The sequence below is a fragment of the Squalius cephalus genome (genome assembly GCF_949319135.1).
Source record: "Squalius cephalus genome assembly, chromosome: 12".
NCBI lineage: Eukaryota > Metazoa > Chordata > Actinopteri > Cypriniformes > Leuciscidae > Squalius > Squalius cephalus.
The window spans coordinates 9,385,913-9,404,664 of record NC_137133.1 but is presented as its reverse complement, the minus strand read 5'-3'; the positions used below and the strand labels follow the sequence as shown (position 1 = coordinate 9,404,664).

General features: G+C 39.9%; 1 protein-coding gene across 7 annotated transcripts in view; it reads right to left on the bottom strand.

Annotated features, from left to right (window-relative positions):
- Positions 1-1,188: 1,188 nt before the first annotated feature.
- Positions 1,189-18,752, bottom strand: part of bach2b (BTB and CNC homology 1, basic leucine zipper transcription factor 2b) — a 103,865-nt gene continuing 86,301 nt past the window's right edge. For all 7 annotated transcript variants that reach the window (XM_079888329.1, XM_079888331.1, XM_079888334.1 and 4 more), the window contains 3 exons: positions 16,521-18,014; positions 7,453-7,659; positions 1,189-5,400 (listed from right to left, as the gene is read on the bottom strand). In XM_079888329.1, coding sequence (XP_079744455.1) covers positions 4,924-5,400; positions 7,453-7,659; positions 16,521-18,014 — 2,178 coding nt within the window. In that variant the 3' untranslated portion in view covers positions 1,189-4,923. The remainder of the gene's footprint in view (positions 5,401-7,452; positions 7,660-16,520; positions 18,015-18,752) is intronic.

The following is an 18,752-nucleotide window of genomic DNA, read 5'->3' as shown; positions in this document are numbered from 1 at the left end:
TCCTCACAAAATTTGTTTTTCTTGTCTATCACTCGATATTACAACTTTAAGGCAAAAACAATGTCAAATATTTACTGGAAGTACTAACAAATGTATTATTAACTTCATAGAATGAATTGACTTACAGGATAATTCTCTCACTACAAAGTATTTTCATATTTTGCATAGGGGTTTTGATTAAATCTTAAAACCACTAAACAATTTCTTTACAGTTTGAGTGACTGAGTTGACCTTGTCACCAAGAAAAATATATAAAACTCACCAGAGTGTTTGAAATGTATGAATACAGTTGTGAAATCTGACTGTGAAATCAAAGTTAACCTCTTCTTTTATGTGGACATGTTAGTATTTTAAAAACTCAATATTCCTTATCTCAAGAATTAATATTACACAACATTTTATTAGACAAATTTGCTGAATAAATGAATTATTTGTCTAAATCTATTTATTATCTTATTATATATTGTCAGCACACAATAAAGGCACAAAGTAAATAATAAAAAAAAGCCTTAGAAAAATTGTTCTATACACTCATTCAACAATGGGAGAACCAAGCAATCACAACACAATGTACATGATATGTTTCTTTATTTCATAAACAGAAATGGTGTCTAGACATAATCTGTAATTTATATAACACTAGCAATTGAAATGCATGAAAATGAGTTCTGCACAATACCGTATGTACAATGGTTTTTAAGTCATTAAATGCATTAGGGTCATGTAGCATTTCAAAATGAAAAAAGTAAAAACTCTTAGTACAGAATAAGCAAAGAAACAGCTACCTCAAATCGACAATATTAACACAAAACAGTCTTCTAGAAAAAATGCGATAAAGAGTCAGAAAGAGATAGAGAGAAGAAAACAACTCGTGTGACTACTAGCCAAAGAGCTATTCCATTAAAAATGATGCACCAAAATCTACCAATACAATAATCCATATAATCTGTGTAAAAAGCATGTAGAAAAAACACCTGATGCAGTTTGCTGATACAGTCATTGACCAGTAATGAGAGGTATGAAGGATTTCACAGGTAGATAAGTGTGAGAGAGTCCGCTCTGCTTGCCGAAACATGGGGGCTCACAGCCCCTGCATACACACTTCACTTGAATGTGAACTATGGCCTCTGGAAGTTCTAAGGCAAAGTTGGAGGTGCACTTTGTATTCATGGTACACTGGAGCATCCCCGTCGGGCGAAAAGACAACTTGAGGAAAAGGAGCATAGTTATCAAACGGCCATTTCTCTGTTCGCTTGTAAAAACGTACAAAACAAAGAGACAGAATGCTAAACCTATCCATTCGAACGAGCCTCACGATTTCTATGTACATGGCAAAATTCTCGTAAAACACAACACCTTTTTGTAAACATTTTGCCTTTTTCTTACGCCGTTTTCTGCCTGCGCGTTCAGTCCGAATATCAAATGTTTTATAAAGTTAAGCAAATTGCGAAAAAGGCAAGTTTTTTGAGCAACCCTTTGGAACGCCAGTGTTCATATTTCCGAGAAGCAGCACGAATGAAACAAACCGACCAAATTATTCAAATGACATTAAACAGGAGCTTACGTAGATGAAGAGATGTAGGGTGTTTTCCTGTACAGTATTGGGTTCTCAATACATGTACAGAAGCTTAAAATACGCGTCTTTTGACCGTAATTGCAGATCGAAAGCTTAAACGATTAGCTGTATCAGCCAATTTACAACCAAAAAAAACCAAACAAACTAATAGCTGGATTTCATTTCGAGATATTCCATAGCCCTTGTTGGGGTTTTTTTAAATCCAAAATAATTGTGCAAATCTAGGTTCCTCTATGCATCAATTATTCTTAGCTTAGAAACTACCAAAAAAAAAAATAAAAAGAAAAAGAAAATAAAAAGAATTCAGGCTACCCACCCTTTAGCTTTATGAGAAGACAAAAATGCAAGACACAAAAATAAGTGACAAATGAAAGCTGAGCTCACCAGCTCCCATCGAAAATGTCCGAAGACCAAATAAAAATAACAAAAAAGACGTTGGCACGCACCCTGAGACAAGATACAAGAGCAACCACGAGTCCGATACGAAAATAAAACCTCTGTAAAACAACAAAAACTAGCAGAAGTGTTGTTGAGAGGAGAGCTAATAAGCTTATTTTAACCTGCGAGGCTTTCTGTGACCAGGACGAGCCCTTGAAGTCACTGTGTAGGCAAACATGATGCAGCTTTTAGTAACAGAGGCTAACAGAGGTCAGAATTCCAATCCTTGTCACTCAGACTCTCGGCTTCTTCCACCGTTTCTTCCACATCTTCATCGAAGCGTCGGCCTGAACCGAAGCATCCCCAGGCTCTTAAGGCCAAGTGTGCAAGCGTGAGGAGTCAGCCATTTCATGTACAGCCCAGAAATACACAAGTACACGACAAATGCTTTGCTATGCGAGGAACATAAATAAAAGCAGATTTGGGAAAATGTTTTTGGATAGCCTTGATGCAGGTGCGACCTTTTTGTTTTTTTTTTCCAGAAATGTCAAAATTGTGTACGACAGTGTGCTTGTCAAGTGGAAGGTCATGCTTTCCCACGCTTCATTATTTATACAACAAGAAATAAGAAAAACGCATCATTATAGGGATGATTTGCATATGTGTGCACAAATGTCCACTTGGACCCATAAATCTTTAGTTCTAGTCTTGTACCTGATTACAATTTAGAAATGGCAAATACTGTTAAAATTTCTTTAGAAAAAGAGAAAGAGAACAGATCCACAATGAAAACAACAGCACAACTATCCATCACAACACCTCTAGATTCTACATCCCTAGGAGAGACACTCCACCCAGTGTGACACGTTCGTGTGTGTGTATGTGCGCGTGTGTGTGTGTGTGCTTGCATACGAGAGGGAGAGGGGATGTATTACACCTTGAAACGTGTCTGAATATCAAACTATCAGACTCGCAAATGCACAAGCACGCACACATAGAGCTCTAGGGGTCAAAGGTCATTCAAATAATACATGGAACTATGTTAAATGAGTGGCACTCCCAACTGTGTTGCATTACTTATTGAGAGATCCTTTTTTTTTTCGAGATAAATGCTCTTAGTTTTTGCTCAACTAAACCAGAGTGAACTCATCGAGATTCAAACCGTTTTTCCGAGGCCTACATTTTGAGGCAAAGAAACTCTAAACAAACTATATAAAACATACAGGCAGCATGCAATCCCATTAGTATGGATATACGTGTCTAACAAATGTACAATAAAGGGAAATATAGGACGACTTTAAAGAATTGGCTTATTCCATCCAATTCAGAGCAGATTTTCGATGCTCTCTAAAATAGCTTTTTAGTGTCTTCCATAAATATGCAATTGAACTTTTTTTATTTATTTAAATGAACCTGAAAACGTTCTTTAAAAGATAGCGTGTCGTTAAAGATCATCTGCTAGGAGAGACACTTTTAAGTGCTTGATTTCAGACTTTTTAGGGTTCTGAAAAAGAAACCTACCCTTTCAGAAGTGCTAAATGGTCAAAGAGTGCTGAGGGGGGGGGGAAATTCAAGGGCAAGGCCCTTTAATTGAGTTCAACATCATTTCCTGTTCCTGTCCGAGCAGTAAAATGGGGGCGAAACTGAAAGTTTGTGGGATCGTGATGACGTTTGTTTTACGTAACACTGTTCGGAGGTGTCTGCAAGCACACTGTAAATACTGATAAAAGAGCACGTTTTCACATTTAAAGGAGAACAGCTCACCACTACGCACACCATTTACATCCAGGTTACATGCAAGGGCTCTGCGCGCTGCACTGGGGGGTTCGTATGCGAGCGTGTGTGTGCATGCGTGAGTGTAAGAATGCTAGTTTCCTGAGTTTAAGCACACCCATCGTCATGGGGAATTCATTCGAGACAGGAAACAGCAACGATTTTTCCTTCGTGGCAAAAAGGTGCTTGATCAAACCCCAGAGAAAAGAAAGAAAAGAAAAACGAATCAACGGAAAAAGCCATCTAAACTCCTACCTGTACAATATTACCGAGACCGTCTCCATGCGCCGTACTATTTACAATACGCTTTCTGCCGAGCGAGCACTTCTCGAAAAAAACATCCAATGGTACAGTATTGCTGACGCAAAAGGTGGCCGAAACTGCGATTCGAATCGTTCGTCTTTCCGTCGTACTTTCTTGCGTATCAGTGCTGTGGAAGGCAAAGGAGGAATGTTTTTAGATACCACCATCTGTACAAATTAAGTGTTGCGGTACACAGACACTACAAACGTATGATGCAGAAGACATTTTTGCATATGGACATTTACAGTCTAGCTGCTGTAGAAAAAAAAAATCTGTATTCTTTTTTTTTTTTTTTATGAGTTATACTGAACATTCAGAATATTTCCTGAGTTTGAATTTACTGTGACAAGGGCCACAAAGAGAAAGAGACGAGAGGAGGAGTGATAGAGGTTTAGAGGTAGAGGGCAGAAATAGGGAACGGAGGTGGGGTGGGGAGAGAGAGAGAGAGAGAGAGAGAGAGAGAGAGAGAGAGAGAGAGAGAGCGCACAAAATGCTGCTGCTAGGTCCATAGAGGTCTGAATTTGAGATGTGGTCAGAGCCCATCCCATCTGAATGGACTGTAATTGGAAACAGACAGTGTTGTACTGTCATGGAAAGGTGTAGCACCATCGTGAAGTTCTGTGAGAAGGTCTCAGCCACTGCCATGGCTGAATGAGAAAAAACCTGGAGAACAGTATTGCTGCTGTTAAGACAACTGTAGTGTCAACCTTTGTTTAAAAAAAGACAATTACAAAGACATAAATATGTATATAAAATAATCAAAAACACTGGCAGAGGCTGGCCATCTCAACAGCCCTCGAGTTTTGAGGGGTTGTCAGAAGACGTAACTAAATTAAATAATAAAAAAAAAACATCTAAAAAATAAATCAACACAGAGAAACAAACCACCATCATTAAGTACAGTCCTTTCTGTTGGGCTGTTCGTCGGTTGTACATTTATCTGTCATCTCCTGACAGAAGTCTACTGTCACCGTCTGATTGGACTGTTCCAGGGACAGCCCCGCCTCCAGGTAGGCAGAGCCGGCCTCTTGCTCCTCCCTGTCGTTGCCTACGTCTTCAGACCCGTTTCCGGTCTTCCACTGGGCCGGTCGCGGTTTTCCGTCTTTTGCATTGGCCGATTTAAGGAAGCTCTGTTCGGGGGTGGAGCAAGTGGTGAGGTCGATGCTGCCGGTGGGCAGGGCCTGGTTGCCGGGGGCGACGGAGGCGGTGTTGCCGGGGCGCAGTATGGGGCAGTAGTGATGGACCTGTTCTGGGCTCAGCTGCACGTCTCGACACACCTCCTCAGACAGACAGGAGAAATTCTCCCATAACTCTCCCATGCACGCCTTCAACTGGTTGCGCTCCGTTAAGAGCTTCTCCTTCTCACACACCTGTGGGGTGGACACATAAAAACACATTTTAAACCTGTGTGTGTGTGTAAGGCAGCTTATACACGTTTTGACCAATAAATAACCAGTTTTTTTGCATGACCCTTCTGATCATTTGGGATTCTTTTTTTAGAAATCATTTTGCAGAGAAGATTTCTGGCAGATTTGTCGGTCAAGTTATTAATACATTGTCATGATTTAAGCATTTTCGTTAAGACCCTCAAATGACGCGCTCTTCTGCTTTACACAAACACTCAATGAAATATTTTAGTGCAGTGTAAAAAATCACTATACTGAATATATATTATTTGTACTGAACAGTATTTACATATAAACAGTACTATTCAAAAGTTTGGGGTCAGTAAGGTTATTTGTTTTAGAAAAAAATTATATTACTTCTATTCAGTAAGAACGCATTAAATTGATCAAAAGTGAGAGTAAAGAATTTTATAATATTAAAAAAATTTCAGTATTTCCTTAAAATATTAAGAAGCACAAATAATAAAATAAAAACATTTAAGCACCGAATCAGCATATTAGACTGATTTCTGAAGGATAATGTGACACTGAAATTATGCTGAAAATGATGCTTTATAAAAAAAAAAAAAAATCTTTATATTAAATATATTTTATATATTATTCTATTTTAATATATTAATATATATATATATATATATATATATATATATATATATATATATATATATATATATATATATATTAGCTCTAATAATATTTCATAATATTGCTGGTTTTACTGTATTTTTTATTGGATTACACTGAACATAAATATTATAGAATACCAGCATACATTAGTTTTTTACAATTTTCATTTTTTTCACTTTTTCAAAAAAATGTATTGAGAACTGTCCTAGCGATTGTAAAAAAAAAAAAAAACCCTGTAATGATTTAGTGAGTTTTGGTTTTACACAGCACTGAAATATTTCATTACATCTATACTGAATATAGATATATTAATTTGACCAATTTCCATGACTTTTCCAAGATTTACAATCACAAATTCAAAATTCCCTGATATTTACAAGTTTTGCTTAATTTGGGGGACCCTGTACATAGAAATAAAAACTTTTTGAGAATATGTACAGTATGTTGGTTTTCATTTAACATTATTCAGTATGTCTATTAAAGGGATAGTTCATCCAAAAATGAAAATTTTGTCATTACTTACAGGTTGTTCCAAACCTGTATGAATTTCTTTCTTCAGCTGAACACAAAAGAAGATATTTTAAAGAATGCTAACTGTTAGCAAACTGTTTGGTTACAAACATTCTTTAAAATATCTTCTTTTGTGTGTAGCTGAAGAAAGAAATTCATACAGGTTTGGAACAGTTTGAGGGTGAGTAAATGATGACAATATTTAATTTTTTTGGGGCGAACTATACCTTTAATAGACATACAGTAGTACATACAAATTATTTCGGGATCCCCACAATGCCCTTGGTCTACACAATGTAGTCAAAACCTGCTCCACACGCATGCATACACGCTTTGTTATGAACGTACAGTGATCTATAGGGACCAGCTGAGATATGTAGGTCACCCTGTAGCACTAACACTGTCATCCCGCTCTCAGTCTCCATGGATATCTACACACATCATATATTTCCTGTCCTCATAAATTCATTCATTCTACAACTTCATTTCAGTTGTGCTTTAATATAGCTGTCAAACTCCAAGATAAGACCAGGAGGAGGAGGAGAAGAGGAGCAGAGGCATCACTCCTGCTGCTTTCTGCGAGATTATATGGAGGATGCGCATGTGGCATCAAAGCGCGGGCTGTCAGGCTTCATGCACATACAGTACATGGCTTCACACATCAAAGACAGTCGGCTCCGCCTCCATCACGGAAACACGGGACCGGCTCTGTGATTGACAGGTAGCCCTGCTGCCATGGCAACGTGACAGCCTAGGAGATGAGTTCCCCTGCCGCTTATGGGGACTGATAACAACCTGAAGGCCGACGTGTACAATAAAGATGTTATGTCACACACAACAGGACAGAGACAGCGAGAGCTGTTTGTGTAGGCTACTTACCAGTTTGTGTATTTCACACTCAAGGTTCAGGATGCAGTCAAGTTTCCTCTTGCGGCAGCGCTGGGCCGCGATGCGGTTCTTACTGCGTCTGCGCACGTCGTGGATGAACTCCAGCTGCTCTGAGCTCAGCTTGTGCATTTTCACCATCATTTGGAAGTCGTTGCGTGGAAGATTTGTGATTTGATCGACGGGGAATGGAAGCTTGACCTGTAAAGACATACATTAGCAAAGTGTTACTCTATGAACGTTTTGCTTTTCTTCCATGAGAGCATTTCTCCTCAAGCCATTAAATCAACATAATCAGAGCTCATCTGGTTGACAGCTGATGGCAGAACAAGAGAATTCAACACAATCAGCATCACACAAGGAGATTTACTACGCCATTCGTTTCAAAAAACATCTTTCTCCATTGACGGCCATTGAAAATGATCTATGTATTCTGATGAAATAAAAACATACTAAAATGTAACCTAACTTACTTGCAATGTATTTCGTCACCGCTAGATGGAGGCAGAACACAGTCCTTCACATTCACAAAGTGAGGTCTAACAACACAAGCTTCTAACATCTAACCAGCAGCATCACTTATTAACAAAGAGGTCAAAAGAGTAAATAAAAGAGGCTGAGAATAAAGAGTGAGAAAGACAGAAACAAGAAAGCATCTTTCTGTCAGAGAAATAAGATAAAACATCGGCACAGCTGCTTTAGTCCTTTCTTCCTCTATTTCACACTCCTGTCAGGTGATTTCCAGAGGGCATGAGTATGCAAATTACAACTGTTAACGAGTTAAGCTGTCAGCGGATTCTGAACATATATCACCCAGTAGGAAACAATGTCTCCTTCATGTACAATGAGCATGATACGCAGGCTGTTTGACAATATAAAGCAGCATTTGACTTCTCTCCATCATAGTCTGGGTGGCTTTCTGAGGGCATGTCATACTTAGACACCCTGCTGTTGTCAGAGAGAGCTTTCATGAGGGATAAACGAAGGAGTGTCATGAAAAGAAAAAAAAAATCAGGTTAAGAAAGCGAGAGGGATTGAGCCAGTCCTCTATAGGTGAATCTGCTGAAGTGCAGTCGATCAGGGTTTTGAGGGAGACATTGACTCTGTCTTTGGACCTGCTTAACACTAGATACTGGTGACCTCAGAAATCTTTTTTATGTGTAGCCTAAACATCATAGTTCATAAGTTTGGGGTTGGTACGATTTTTTTTCCAAGTATTTTATGCACACCAAGACAAGTACAGTTAACAGTAATATTTTGAAATAATATTTTTCCAATTTAAGTATCTGTTTTCTATTTGAATATATTTTAAAATGTAATTTACTCCTGGGATGGCAAAGCTGAATTTTCAACATTACTCCAGTCTTCAGAGTCACATGATCCTTCAGAAATCATTCTAATATGCTGATTTGGTGCTCAAGAAACATTTCTTATTATCATCAATGTTGAAAACAGCTGTGCTGGTTAATATTTTTGTGGAAACCATGATTTTTTTCCCCAGGATTCTTGCTGAATAAAATAATTATTATTATTATTTACCAAACACCACATGTAAAGATGGAACATAATTTGACATACATCAAATGCACAATATATAGGTACCTTATCAAGTTTTTAACCTTGTATTGACCGATATTGGATTTTCAATTGCGTTCAATTTTCCCTATATTTACATTTAGATTACCTTTGCCATCATCAATATTTAAAACACTAATAATTCAATAACACTTTTAAATGGCATCTTTAGCAAATCTCAAAATAAATATCTACAGTATTTTCATACTGTACATTATAATGCCTACATTTACTTTCAGCATCACAAATATTTTTTTTTAGTTTTAGCATTTGAATTTTAATTTATTTACACAAAACCTTACAGAATTTTTATATTGTCTATTCATCAGTTTTTGACCATAACATGAAAATAATCTCAGACAAACTAGTGTGGTAAATGAATGAGGCAACCGTAGTGTAACCAGTATAGTGGCTATATAGTGCTGCCCTACTTAAGAACTCACATGGGTTTAGTGTGATTATGACCCCATAAACCTGGACCACAGCGGTGCAGCGACTCTTCCATGTGAAGTGCACCGCTCCGCTGGGAAGCCCACGGTGACTCTGGTTGGGACTGAGAGAAGATGAAAGTGTAGATCTGGCCCAGTCTGGCTCAGAGCAGCAGGGGGCCCGGAGCACTGGCAGGTCGGAGCAGCATCATTAATAAATGATGGACAGACCTACTCTTTTTCTAATCTCAGCTCAGCCGACATCGAGAATCGCTGTGTGTGAATTTGTGTCGTCTTGATGCGATTTTTAAGCTAGACTAGACGGAGAGAAAGGTCTTTTTACACGGTCCAAGGAGACACTTTTTCTCTATGACCTTCTCATGTGTCCTTTCCTCTCTCTGGTACATTGGTTCGAGGTGTGTGTGGCTGTAGCGTAAGAGTGATGTCTATATTTAGTGTCTTACCACCAGAACCAGTGTAGAAAGCAGGCAGAGATGACAGAACGTACACCAGTGGCGTTTATAAATTCGAACGTGATCCCGATTCTGTCTTCTCTCTCTCTCTCTACTCTTGTCCCTTTACTCTTTCTATAGGTCATTATTCTTGAAATGGGTCTGGAAAGTAGGACTCCTCTGTTACTGGGAGCAAAGTGGCCCCACTCTTTTTGTCCCTTACTTCCTTTCTCTTACCATGGACATCTGCAGCAGGGAATTGTGGGAAGGCGACGGACAAAAGAGGTGCATGAGCGAGGTCAAATGCCTGAGGTCTCACACAGATATTTTAGCAATTTTACTGGCACAGTGCTTAATTTCCAGTCTAATGTGAGTAAAAACTAATGTGTGGAAATGATTTAAATGTGCAAACAAGAAGGAAAGTTAGCCGTTCGGTCAGTTAAATGCCTTTGGCGGCAATTAGATTATCCGTTTGCTAAATATCATTACTGTCCTTCAGAGATTCCCAGAAACGTTACTGTGCTGCTATGCATCTCTTCGTTTCACATGTCTCGGTAATGAGACGCCATGTGACACAGATAAGAAAACAGTCTGAAACAACCCCTAAGATATTCCTCTTTTTTCTTCTTCCCTCCTTTCTTCTCTTGTTTTTCTTCTCTCAGCCCTGTTGCTATTACTGGAAGTCTCCACAGGGGCTGAGTAATGGGGGAAAGCTATCCGCGTACACACACACACACATGCATGCACCCCCCTTTCAAAGACACGGGACAGACACACATGCACACACTCACTCTGTCTAATGGAGTGATGGGCCTGTCCGTGGTCACCATGGGGCTTCATTCCCATCAGGACCAAAGTGTGCTTGTGTGGGTATGTGTACACCTAAGATAAATGGCCTGTATGAATGCCTGTCTAGGTCAGTGGTAAATTCCTAATGTAACACATCTGGAGTAAAAAGCACCATCCTTTCTCTTAGACGGCAATGAGATTAAATGGTGAGCAAATGGAGAGTTAAATCTCTTAAATCAGCTTCTCACATTTTTTTTGATTCCAATAATGCAGTTTCAGAGGAGATCTTAACAGAGTCTCAAACTGTGCTCGGATTTCCCAAGATACCAAAGTTTGCAATTAGTGTCAGAAATTTAAATGTAAACAAACAACATTTCTTATTCAACAATTATTCCAAGACCACATTATATGAGCAATATCAATAATAATTGTATATCCTATATTTACATTTTATGTTTTTGATTGATTTTTTCCTAAGGAACTGAAGGAGAAACATAATATAATTAGGGATGCACGGTATGTTCATTTTTAATGTTATCGTTATTGACCCCCCAAAAAATTGCCCGATATATTAAATCCGATAAATAATGGATTATTTCCTTCAGCTGAGACACTTCAGTTGCGCACTGTTCGCCATGATGGTTTTGAATTGCTTGAAATATGATTAAAATCACAACAAAAAGGAAAAAAATGGTTTGCATGCAGGTCTTCAAGCTACATAAAATTATAATGAGAACATTATATAATTGTGTGGACATGGATTTTAATGGTGAGACTTTTGTTTTTGTAATCAGGCTCTCAAAACGCACATAAAAAATTGGATTTAGCATGTTCATGCGAAACAGTACTGTAAAATAAAGTACAGTTGTGCTGCTTAATATTTTTGTGAAAATTCTTAATGACCCCAAATTTTTGAATGATAATGTATATAATGCCAATTCTATTATATATACAGTATATATATACACACATATATATAACAGAATTGGCATAACTGCAAACTGCACTCTACGTGATATCCACGTCTACTTCTACAAGCAAACAGTGAGCGTTCATAATATTTCAGGCTTTCACCTTGAACATATTTCAATCGTGCGGTTTTACACCTCACCAATGCGACGTCTGACGAATAATTTGTAGACCACAATCGGCTCATATTGAGAGAGCGGCTTGGCTTTTAAAGTCGGAATGAGAGGAACAGAAATGGTTCTGACTTCACTCTTCACTTCCTGAGATGCAGGCGGCTTCATTAAAGGGTTAATGCTTCTTGCACCGTGATTTTTAAGAATGAAAATGAAGAACTGAGAGTGAGATTTTCGTCTGTGGGCTTTTCTGATCACACCCACTCACTCCGAGATCAATACTTCACCCAGTGTAACCGAATGACTAAAGCGTAAAGAAAATGGTAGATAAATCTTCTCAAAGATCTCAAAATTTGATAACTGTCCTCAGTAGGGCATTGTTATTTTTTATTACAGGACCTTTCTTTGCCCCCGCAAGTGAAATCTCTCTGGTCAGTCTACAGTGAAATCTTCAGGTTACTGTCAGAGTGAGTAAGACTTCAGTCCTCCAGTATCTTCCAGAGGTGTCAAGTCGGCTTCAAACAGTAAGTATTATTGTGAGTGAAACAGGTTAAAGTAAGGACAAATCAAATGATGTGGCAATATTCTTGGACCTGAGCTCTTTCTGTTTGAATAGATGCAGGTCACAGCGGGTAAGTGATACTGTATATGACTCATGAAAAAGAGAGTTCAAAGTTCAAAGACCTGACTTCAGTATCTAGACTGGCCTAGAAGGACTACACTAGTGCTATGATTAGCCTACAGTTTAACAACTTCCTTCCTCCTTTGAATTCATTGTTTCGAGCAGCAGGCTGAAGCTATTTTTGAGATTGTGTTTCCCTCTTTGTGTGCTGCTCCTCTCCCTCTCTCTCTCTCTCTCTCTCATGCTCTTTCTCTTACATGCCATTTGCTGTGCAACAAAGGACTGTCTGACAAGTCTGTGTGTTTGTATTGCATATCACTAGGAGAGAGAGAGAGAGAGAGAGAGAGAGAGAGAGAGAGAGAGAGAGAGAGAGAGAGATGGGAATTTCTTTAACTATAAGTTAAGCATGATTTTTATCACACACACACACAAAAAGAAATCAACCATTTTCTTTTTGTTATAGACTACCATTCAAAAGATTGGGGTCAGAATGACAGTAAAGACATTTATAATGTTACAAAAGATTTCTGTTTCAAATAAAAGCGTTATTATGTGCTTTATAAGTACTAATAAACAACCAATATCCTAGTCATATGCATGCTAATAAGCAACTAGTTAATAGTGAGAATTGGACCCTGAACTAAAGTGTTACCCAAATCATCATATTAGAATAATTTCTTGAGGATCATGTGACATTGAAGACTGGAGTAATGACGCTGAAAATTCAGCTTTGCTATCACATGAATAAAATACATTTTAAAATATAATAAAATAGAAAACATTTATATTAAATTGTAATAATAATTTACAATATTAGTGTTTTTACTTTATTTGTGATCAAAACATTTTTACACTTAAACCCCCCCCCCCCCCAAAAAAAAAACCTAGACCCAGGGCCCATACTTAAAAAAGGCATATCAAGTATATGAAAAGCATATAATAAGGTAGCATTTGCTCTCGAGATGAAGTTTCTGAATAGAAGAAGGGAGATTTTAAGTCCTTTTCTCAGACTTTCGTCAGCTCAGCTTCACAGAAATGGTTAGGTGTTGATGAGAAAATGAACAACAACAAGAATGCAACTGAGAAGAAGAGTGAAAGCTGGAGTGAAAGAGTGTATCAGATACTAGATTGACATGAAAGCTTTCAACTTCAGCAGCTATCTGAGATCTTGACCCTCATTTTGAACATGTATTGAACAATTCCAACCCCGTTGTACTTTAAATGAATCTATTTAGTGAAGTCAGGAATCCTTAAGGGATTTTGTTTCTGTTTCTAAATCAAAACTGGAAAGAAAAGTAAACTAGTTGAAATACAAAGCTCCATTGGAAAGTCAAATGAAGAGTCAGATGCACTATGAGTGTGTGGGGAGGGCAAATACTTTGAGGCCGACTTTTTCAGGTCGGGTGCAGTGTGTCTCAAGTCTTTTACAAACGAAATGGAAACAATGCACAAAATGCTGAAAACTAGCCAATTCGCTCCTGAGTGCTTTGTGTTACCATGGCAACAAACCATTTTCTCCATCAAGGCCCCCACATGCATTTCTAAAGGTCTCACCCCCAATCTCGAAACATGATCTAGCCTTCTCCTTTATAGTTATTTGCTCTTTTAAAATATACAGCATCCCAAGTGAAACTCAACTTGCATTCAGATCAAACAGCAGCTTCACTCAAGTGTTTATCCATTCTTTCTCTTCATTCTAAATCTCTACATTTAAACTCTTTTCTATCAGTGTCTCACCTTTCAGTGATATTACAACTATCAGTAACAGACACTCATTTACTGACTGTCACTTAGATGAATAAAACTATTTTTTTTCTACATCTCCCTTATTAATCATTTTGCTTTGTTTATTTTGTGTCAAGAGAACATATACAGTGCTGGTCAGAATTATTTGCCCCCTTGATAAATGTGATCAAAGATGGCTGTAAAAAGCACCTGACAAGAGATCAGAGACCATTCCTCCATACAGAATCTCTCCAGATCCTTCCGATTCCCAGATCCATGTTGGCACTTCTCTTCAGTTTAGCCCACTCATTTTCTATAGGGTTCAGGTCAGGGACTGGGATGGCCATTGCAGATGCTTGGTTTTGGGCTCAGTGACCCATTTTTGTTTTGATTTTGATGTTTGTTTTTGGATCACTGTCCTGTTGGAAGATCCAAACATGGCCCATTATAAGATTTTGGTTCACACAGGGATAAAAAAGTACCCCATGTGTAAAATGAAATACTCCACTGTATCTTTAATGCTGTGGGCCTAATTTTCTGCCAGAGGTCCTGGACATCTTGTTCAGATACATGGCATCATGGATTCGATCAAATACCAACAGATAAAAAATCAAAACCTGACAACCTCTGCTAGAAATCTTATAATGGGCCATGTTTGGATCTTCCAACAGGACAGTGATCCAAATACAAACATCAAAATCAAAACAAAAATGGGTCACTGAGCACAAAACCAAGCATCTGCAATGGCCATCCCAGTCCCTGACCTGAACCCTATAGAAAATGAGTGGGTGAACTAAAGAGAAGCAGCGCCAACATGGATCTGGGAATCTGAAGGATCTGGAGAGATTCTGTATGGAGGAATGGTCTCTGATCTCTTGTCAGGTGTTCTCCAAACTCATCAGGCAGTATAGGAGAAGACTCAGAGCAGTTATCTTGGAAAAAGGAGGTTGCAAAAAGTATTTAAGTATTTATAAAAAGGGGGCAAATAATTGTTCCCAACGTGTTTTGGAGAAAAACATTTATTTCATAATGTGATTTTCCCCCCACTTTCAATTCTTTTACTTCAATGAAAGGTTTGATTTTTGCAATTTTTTAAAATAAAATATCAAAAGGATTAACAATGCAGATTTATTTTTTACAGCCATCTTTGATCATATTTACCAAGGGGGCAAATGATTCTGACCAGCACTGTATGCTATCTGAACTACACTGTAAATTATGTTAGCAAAAAAACAAAACAAAAAACAGAATATACAGCAAACTTTGAATGGCTGTCAATGGAGAAAATCTTTTCTGCATAGACAGATTTCTGCACCCAGCATCTACCAGCAGGGGCTAATAAATAAAATGTTTGACTGATCAACCAAACCTTTGACAAAACGAAGAATAGTGTGTGACTGTGCCACTCAACATTAAAGGGGAATTTCTTAAGAAAGAAGCATCGTGTGCCTTGAGCTTAGGAAGCACTGGGGCTTGGTGTAGGCACATGCGCTCTGGATCTCTTTTCTCCTCTCTATCTTTCTTTAAAATGTTCAGAGGATGAGGCTGTGAATCGTTGCTTAGTATCAACCAATCACAGCACAGAGCAGACCCACACCCCCTTATTAGTCATATGGTATGTGAGCAACATATAACTAAAGTTGCATATTCAATATTACTCTGCTACAGTGTACATTGCTGTTTTGCATTGGGCTATATTGTTGACATATTCTTAACTGCCCTATTTTGCCCGGTTTTACTTTTAATTTCCAATGCTTCTTTCTGTTGCATTGAACACTGCCATACGAAAGGGAAAAACAATGAGACTTGAGAAAAATGGTTTCAAATGTTTTGACTGAATTTTGATTTGAACGATTTTAAAGGGATGGTTCACCCAAAAACCTTAGGTGAACTATCCTTTAACACTTTCTCAGAATCTGAGCAGAGGTAAGACAAGCACTTCTGTTACAGGACAGGTCATTGTCTGGGAGATCCGATTCCAGGCTTAGCTCAATTTTGATAAAGTGTGTAGTTACTGTGTTTTCTCTTTACACAACAGGAATCCAGACTTTATTGTCAAATTGAGTTTGCTCCTCTCTGCTGTATACTACTACATTAGTCTTCCCTAGACAACACACAAAAGGTCAGAGTAATATCATTGCAGTTATTCCGTTTATGTCAGCCCAGACATGAAAATTATTACAGTGTTCATTGGTCCATTAGCAGTCAGTAGCTCTATTCAGTGAATCAGTGAAAGTCAAAGGGAAAGTCTCTAATAGCATAAGGGCAGCGTGCACATCTAATTGGTTTCTGCATGAATGAACGCTAGGGTATGAGATGCAAAGTGTGCTTTTAGAAGGAATTAATAGACAACAGGTAAACACATGAGAGAGAAATTGGTAAGACTCACCTCAGGGCCTTGCTCTCGAGCATGACATGATTCACTGTCCCCCTCCGAAAAGGACCCTGACTCATCACTGGAATTGGTTCCATACGACTGCTCACACTTTATCTTTGGCCGGACCCGTGTGAAGAGAGCATCTGTCCCACCGCCTGCCTCCTGCGGGTCAGTGGTGAGACACCGTGTCGCATTGGGGCAAGGCGAGGATGAAAACTCAAACTGTGGAAGGCTGCAGGGGGACCCGCCGCTCCCGTCCTCAGCATAAGAATACGAAGAACAGGAACTGGAGGTCCGGGTGCGGGTCTCTGAAGGGGGCGATCGAGAGCATACCTTGATTGGCACTGGGCAGCTGGTATTGGGCCTTTGGCGGCAAAGCAGGGGTGGGTCACTGGCTATGGTGCTGGGGGAGTAGGTCTGGGAGCTGGGGAGGGACTGGCTGGCGCCGGCCCACAATCCCTTTGGCATGTGTTCTGAGAGCTCCTTCTCCAATGAGTTTCCGCTGGGATGGGAGTGGGTGGGAGTACCCAGTCGGTCACAGGCCCCTGGGGGGAAAATGACACTGCGACGGTCCAGCTCCACCTCTTGCTTGCACACACCATCGCATGAACTCGACTTCAACGAAAGCCCTGGTGGGAAACCATCAGCGTCTTTGGGGAACGCCACAGGCATGCCAAGCTCATTGCCAAGCGAAGGCCTGTAGTCTTTTTTGTGGTCTGCCTGAGTGGTTCCTTTATCCTGGGCATTGATGAGTCTGTTAACAAAAAGCTCATGGGGTGTGCTAGGCAGGTCCTTACTGAAAATAGTTCTTAGGCAGGTCGGTGACTTGTTGCTGCCTTTTGGTTGGTCCACTGCGATGGAATCATCCAGCTCCATCTCAGCCACACCGTCCTTTTCACCTCCGTCCTGCTCGTCCCCTGACAGGCAAAGCGAGATGGACTCTTCCTCGCTGCGTGGCTCCTGCTTGATTTGCATCACTGCTGGCCTGCTCATCTCCTTGAATGTGCTTGGAAAACCTGAGGTACTGGTGTGTGAGGAGGCGTCGTTATTGTGCTTGTTGCATGCCCACTGGTACTTCCTGTACTTAGGGCATCGTGGCAGGTCTGAGGTGCCGTGTCGCTCAAAGTCCATCAGCCCATCAGCGAAATCTTCCGTTGCCGCCAGCTGCTCATGGTCTGGTCGCCGCAAGGAGTTCAGGGTCTCTGCACAACGACGAGAGCGTGGAGAACCGGACAGGGTCACTGCAGTTGTCGTTGTTGTCAGCAACTCAGGTTGCATGCTCTCATCCTCCGAGTGATTGCTCTCAGGCGCCATCTTGCGACACAGGAGCAGGCCATCCTCCTCGCTGCGCAGTTGGGCTTCCAGGAAGCGAAAGCAGGAGTCTTCCAGGTTGTGAATGCGCAGGAATTCGGCACAGCGGATGACCTCCTGGATGTTTTCTCTGCTGAGCAGCAGCTTAGCCGTATAGGCAAACTGTAACAATGGAGCGAATCCCCGGGCACTGACCTGCGGACACACACACAGAAAAAACGGGAAATTGCCAATGTTACCATCAGCACTGCTATTGTTCAAGGCACTTGGAGTGTGTTGAGAGAACTAGACAGGTCAAATGACCGTAAACAAACACTGTAAAGTGCCAGTTAATCTTTTATCAGGTCAGCACCGAACGTTCTATACAGCGGGAAATAAAAAGTGAAAGGGTGGAGTCTGGCAGTAAGGTCAAGAGACCAGCCTCATTTATGTAACAAAGACATCTGACATTCCACTCTCTGCTCAAGTCAGCCCTGTAGGTTCATCTTGGCCCCCTGTTTGTTGCAAATGATATTGCAGCAACAGGTAGAAGCATGCAGGTTTGTAAGTATAATTTCACTTCAATCCCTCAGGTGAGGCACCTTAAAGCCTAATAGGCTCTAGGACTCTTACAGCCTTATCCCTACTACAGCCATCCCGAGCTTGCTGAGAGAGAGAGAGAGAGAGAGAGAGAGAGAGAGAGAGAGAGAGACAGACACAGACAGATATGGAAGCTTTCCATTTGACCTAATGCTAGATAATTAGGTAAATGCCTGAGCCTGCAAAAGCTTGGCTGGCCCACTGTGGTCTTTGCGCTGTAAGGGCATATGAGTAAGTGAATCTAAACAAGGAAAAAATAATAACCCAAGCTCACAGGTTTTCTTTTCACAGGTGTGAAGCAACTTGTGGAACCTGTAAACACAGGTTCTATAACTCTCTAGTCTCACCTGTAAA